At 51.9% G+C, this 5,637-nt stretch overlaps 2 protein-coding genes across 2 annotated transcripts; both read left to right on the plus strand.

Moving 5' to 3' along the window:
* Positions 1 to 2,468: 2,468 nt before the first annotated feature.
* FIBRA_09029 (uncharacterized protein) lies at positions 2,469 to 2,678 on the plus strand (the record flags this gene model as incomplete). The annotated part of the gene is made up of 2 exons (XM_012330628.1): positions 2,469 to 2,571; positions 2,620 to 2,678. The coding sequence occupies 2 exons, from the start codon at positions 2,469 to 2,471 to the stop codon at positions 2,676 to 2,678; spliced, it is 162 nt and encodes a 53-aa protein (XP_012186018.1).
* Positions 2,679 to 2,843: 165 nt separating this feature from the next.
* Positions 2,844 to 3,852, plus strand: FIBRA_09030 (uncharacterized protein; the record flags this gene model as incomplete). The annotated part of the gene is made up of 3 exons (XM_012330629.1): positions 2,844 to 3,223; positions 3,276 to 3,424; positions 3,476 to 3,852. The coding sequence occupies 3 exons, from the start codon at positions 2,844 to 2,846 to the stop codon at positions 3,850 to 3,852; spliced, it is 906 nt and encodes a 301-aa protein (XP_012186019.1).
* Positions 3,853 to 5,637: the final 1,785 nt, after the last annotated feature.

Below are 5,637 nucleotides of genomic sequence, written 5' to 3' on the forward strand. Positions count from 1 at the left end.
CATGACTGGGAAGTGGGTGGACAAGATGTACAACCTCACTCCCTCGACCCAGATAAGCTGTCATAGCCGTCCTTGCAGGCTGTGCGCTCAGCCCCCACAGCAGCTTTGTGGTTCAATACCGCATCAGGAAAACTGCACTGCACTAATTAGAACTACTTAGTCATAAATGTTGCTAATTAGTGGAATTAGTACTTTATACTAACTAGCACAGTCCCCAACTAGGTCCTCTCTTGTCTTCTCGCATCGCTCTCTGCTATCACACAAGTCTCTGCATTGTCTTTTCTCGGTCTCTTCTTTTGTAGATGGCAATTTCTTCACGCAGGCCACATACTCTTCCACTGGCACTGGTGCATTTTGTCAACAAAACACGCAAGTTGTCAGGCGCTGGATTGATCGCAATGATGAGCTCCAGCTGACACTTCTCCAAGAGATATACTGCGAATGTTTTCTGGTCGTTATGTGTTTCTTCCTCGCGGATCTTGCTTTGATCCTAGACTCTCGGATTTCAGGGGAAATAGCAGCGGACGTGGTTTACATAAATGTTGGTGGTGCTAAGGATTCCGAAGGAGGTCGATATCTTTGTCATCTGAGCCTTCTTGTTCTTCGTTTCCCCCTCGTTCCTCCATTCATCTCTCCATCACCATCGCTCTGACTGGCGCAACCACATGGCTCTTCGCCCGCGCGCAGAGTACCCCGCCGGGAGGTTATCGACCTTGGACTTTTTGACATCGTGTTCGGCAGGCTCCATACCTGCTCATCCGCCGCTCTCCTAGAGGTCATCGACATCGCTGCTGCCATTACCGACACAATTGCTGTCGTTGCTGAAATTGAGACACTTGTGTGACTCTTTGACTCCTCGTTACGTATCTGTCTCACTCGTTCCTAGCTATATGCGTCTAGACCAAGGATGTACCTCCTTTGATTTGCCTGCGGCTGGGACTGCGCACACTGCTTCACTCCCTACACCCCGGCCACCCAGCAGCATTCCCACAGAACTCGTCTTCCTGTCGCCTCTCCACTCGATACGCACTGCAGTAGTGACGCCTTCGAGTGTCTCGTGTTCATGGATCATGTGCGAGGTGGACAAGGGGCCGGATGAGAGTGTCCTTGGTAGTGTCCGCGCTGGGCGTGGCCGCCTCGGTGTAGGCTAAACACAGCGTCACTGTCAACGTATCTCTTGCAGAGCTGGAAAACGCCGCTTTGGCTAGTTTGACTTGTCAGGGCGAAGATTCTGTGCAGCACGAATCAGTCTACGGCTGTCAGAAGGAAGCGGTAGTAAGCGCAGTCGATACTACCATGGTCGTCAGTGCGGCTGAGGATCTGCAGTGAGGTGAGTATTTGTCTACTATTACTACAGCAACCATCGCGCTAGAAGCAGCCGGCGCGTGGCGGTCCTTTACATGCATACACCCATTTGGTCAGATACCTACTGAGGCGCGTGCTACACACGTACCATCGTTGATCGCAGTCCACCACGAGCTGCATGGGCGTCTCCCCCGCGTCTTTGAGCTCTGTACGGTTCAAACAATGCCCAATGATGGCGGAATTATGGCGCGCGAACTCACTTGGGCCCTGTCCAGTGTCTAGTCCTTGCTTGCTCGGATGTCATTTACTATTAGATTTGATATGATAAGGTTCAATGGGAGGCATTCTGAGCGCATGGTGCTGAACGCTGAATCACATAGCTGACGCCCTCAGCCTATAGGAATGGGTGTAATAGCTAATCCAGGTCGAGGAGGTCAGACTGTGTATTTTACCCAGCCACCCCATGGACGTCGCTCTAGCGTGTAATCCACAGGGTTCCTATTCTGTGGAAGACAGAGACGGGCTGGAGGATATTACTAAACTTGGAGCAGGTGAGTGGCCCCGCTCTGCTACGGATAGATTTCTTGGATTTAGGATGGGCTACAACGCGCGATCGTCGTGCTGTGACGCTTCCATTGTCGAATGGACGTTTAGCCAACTCGTCGATATCTGCCCCATAGTTTCGAGCCGACTTCTGACAGAATTATGGGAGTGAATAATTGATTTCGTCGCGGACCACAGATTGTACGACTTGGGACGACTTGGGCAAGTGTGTCGTGGGTGGTATTTCCGATGTCGCTTTCGTAGCCATGAGAGACACCTTGTGTAGAATATGGACAGGAAGCAGGTGTATCTCCTGATCAATACACTGGTCGAGGACCCGACCGATACCGTAACACGAAGACCGTCATTTTCAGCAGTGTAAATAGCCGATTGGCAGCTTTGGGTCATTTACTGTGCACATGGTCATGTGAGTGCATGGATTAATCATGGCATGGAATTAGGTTTAATATGATAAAGTCCGATGTGCATGCCGTCCCAACACGCGGTGTTGAACCACAAAGCTGTAGGGTCTGTGAGCGCACAGCCTGCAAGGACGGCTATAACAGCTTATCTGGGTCGAGGGAGTGAGGTTGTACATCTTGTCCACCCACTTCCCAGTCATGGAAACTCTCCCTATGGACGTCGCTATAGCGTGTAGCCCAGAAGATATCCATTCCGTGACAGACAGAGACGAGTTGGAAGACATTGCTACAGTTGGAGCAGGTGAGTAACCCCCCTCTGCTGCATGTAGGTTTGTTGAGTGGAGTGCAGAGCAGAACGTGCGATGGTCGTACTGGGACGTATCCATCGCCGAGCGGACGGTTAGCTAACTATGGGACATCTGCCCCCTGGTTTCAAGCCAACTTCCGATAGAATGATGGGAGCAGATAATCGATTTCATTGCGGACGACCACATCTATCACATGCGACGACTTGGCCAAGTGTGTCGTGGGTGGTATACCCGATGTCACTTTCGCAGCTATGAAAGCCTTCACATGTCGTACATGCGCACGAAGGAGGTGTATCGACTGATAAATTCACTGGTCGAGCACCCCGACCGATGCAGTGCGATCAAAACAGTCTGGATCGGTATTGGAGACCGGTCGATTGGCCCCTTTCGGTCATTTGCTGTGCGCATGGTGCAGAAGCTGCCCCGAGTCGAGTTTCTCAGACTCTGGGATTGTCGATGGGAGAGTGGGCAACTGCATGCCCAGGTTTTCCTCCATATCACTCTCACATTTGGGTCGATAACCAAGCTCCAACTCTTGGGTGTGACCTTCCCGTCTGCGATTGTGTTTGGACGGCTTGTACGTGTGCTCCCTCGCCTCTCCTCCCTCAAGTGCTGGAAAGTGCACTTCAAGACGAGCGAGCTGCCGTGGGGTGCGAGTGCCAGGCTCCCTCCGACTCGACGCCGCCCGTCTGTACAGCAGCGATGACGTGTTTGACTTCCTTGCGTCGATCGACGTTCACCTTCGCCATCTCACGTGCTATGAAAACGACCTGCAGAAGCTGTCGGACCTGCTCCCTGTAACTGCCAAATCGCTCTTGTCCCTCAAGATATGGCTACTTTGCAGAGGTATGTGGCGGAGATGACGTCATCCAGTATCTGCTGACGATGTTCCCTCAGCCCCTTCAATGGATCTGACGCCCGCTGTCAACTTGCGTGTTTTGGCCCTCGATAGCCATCTCGAAGACATCACTGAGGCAACCAGTTTACTGTCTCGCGCATCTTTGCCCAACCTAGTCGGGGTCACCATGAATTTGGAGCCACTCGATGGGGCGACACTTGTCTCTGTCCAGGATAGATTGAACAGCATCGACTCTTTTGCAAAGATGGACCGCATCCTCTCCGACCGTCAGTTTCCTGCTCTCCGCAATGTCGCTTTTCTCCTTCGTTACGGTATCCGGTTTTCTCACCCGCCGGAAGTCATATCCGAAGGCTACTGGCGCACCCTGCTTTCGTCAAAGCTTCCAGCCCTCCATGCTAGTGGTCGCCTTCTGTAAGTCGTCTTTCCCATCGTGGACTGTATCTACATTTCTGTATCACATCAAATGACTGTTGCCTTCATTCTAGGACTTCTGTGAGGGCTCAAGTCCCTGAGCTTCGATTGTGGTAGGCTACATTCTGTTCCCGCAACCAAATGCCTGTACAACCCATCACATCTCCCACAACTTCCGGCTCCTTCCGTACTCGCATGAATTTTTCTCTCCTACTCCTCTCACCTTTCTGCAGCTTGACGTCGGGTCAAGATTCACCGCCTGCGGTACATCGAGCTATTCAATAAGCCGTGGGCGTCGCAGCCGTCACAGCTATGTGATACAGCTGTGCGATGTTGCCACAGGAACCTTGGCTCCATCAAGAGAGTCAAGTCGATACTTGATTGATCAAAGGTTGGCCTGTTCGATTGCCGTCAGATGGACGGGTCAGCAGAGGGTCGAGGTCACATAAACCCTGGAGCTAAAACCGTTCACAGAGCATGAGGGACGCAATCATATTAGCTGTGTTAACTCGGATTCAAAGAGGTTCCGAGTTAGTATGTCCAGGATGACAAATCCGTTCCCTCCCATGCTCCTTGACAGACTCTTGATTGACGGGGTCAGACTGGATCAAAACCCATACATGCAGAAAGCCTTTCTATCAAAACTTGTTCCGAAGTGCATACAAGAAAGGACAGGACGAGTCGGCGTGCAGGTTGGCGTGCAGGCGAGACTAGTTTGTGCGCCACAATCCCGCCGTCGCTGAGTAATGGTCTAGACCACATACTTAGAGCTCGAGGACATGAGGTAGACGTCCATGTGGCTCGCGACGGACGGTCGCCACAGATGGTACATCCAGCTAGATGCATCACACTCACAAGCCTCGAAATCCTGAATGCACAGGTGAGCTTCACATGCACGTGCTTGCGTGCATGCGTACGTTTGCAGCCGCACCAGACAAGTCTTGTGCAGACGTCTCACCTGTGCACTGTATGCGCCACGAGCTTGGCGAGATATCTTTGTCTACCTAGCCAGCATCGGATTATTCTGGTGCGGGAGGATAGCTCCGTGCGCTGATTTGTCTCTAGGTTGGCAAAGCATTTCCATGGGGAGGTAATCCGCGCTCCCGTGCTGGCATAGCGAAGTAAATACCCTCAGTGCCCTTTAAGCTGTGACACATAGAAATCGATTATCATAACGAATTGCGCCGGACGATTAATAGGGACGCACCGCACTGGAGCAGCCGACGCCAGGCTGGGCTTAGTACATATGGGAATAGACGCATTCGGCTGGATACGCACTGAGGCGTGTCCTATGCACGTAGCATCATTGATCGTGGTCCATCGTGAGCTGTATGGATCACTCCTCCTGCTTCTCGAGCTCTGTATGGTTCCGACAATCTTTGATGACGGCGGATTGAGTGCATGGCTTTGATTTTACTTAAAGCTCGTCCAGCCTCAGATGCACTAAAGGTCATGTGCTATTGGGTTCAGTGATAAGGTTCGATAGGATGGCCTTCTGAGCGCATGATGTTGAATAACATAGCTGATGCTCACAGCCTTTAGGAACAGCTATAATAGCTAATCCAAGTCAAGGGGGTCAGACTGTGTCCTACCCACTCGCCCCTGCACAAGGCAACTCTCCCTATGGACGTCGCTCAAGCGTGTAGCCCACAAAATGTCCATTCCGTGGCAGACAGAGACGAGTTGGAGGATGAGCCTACGGCTAGAGCAGGTGAGTGGCCCCTCTCTCCTATGTGTATATTTGTTGAATGCAGGATAGGCATCAATGTGCGACGGTCGTGCTGGGACG

This window comes from Fibroporia radiculosa, assembly GCF_000313525.1.
Source record: "Fibroporia radiculosa TFFH 294 genomic supercontigs, scaffold6766, whole genome shotgun sequence".
NCBI lineage: Eukaryota > Fungi > Basidiomycota > Agaricomycetes > Polyporales > Fibroporiaceae > Fibroporia > Fibroporia radiculosa.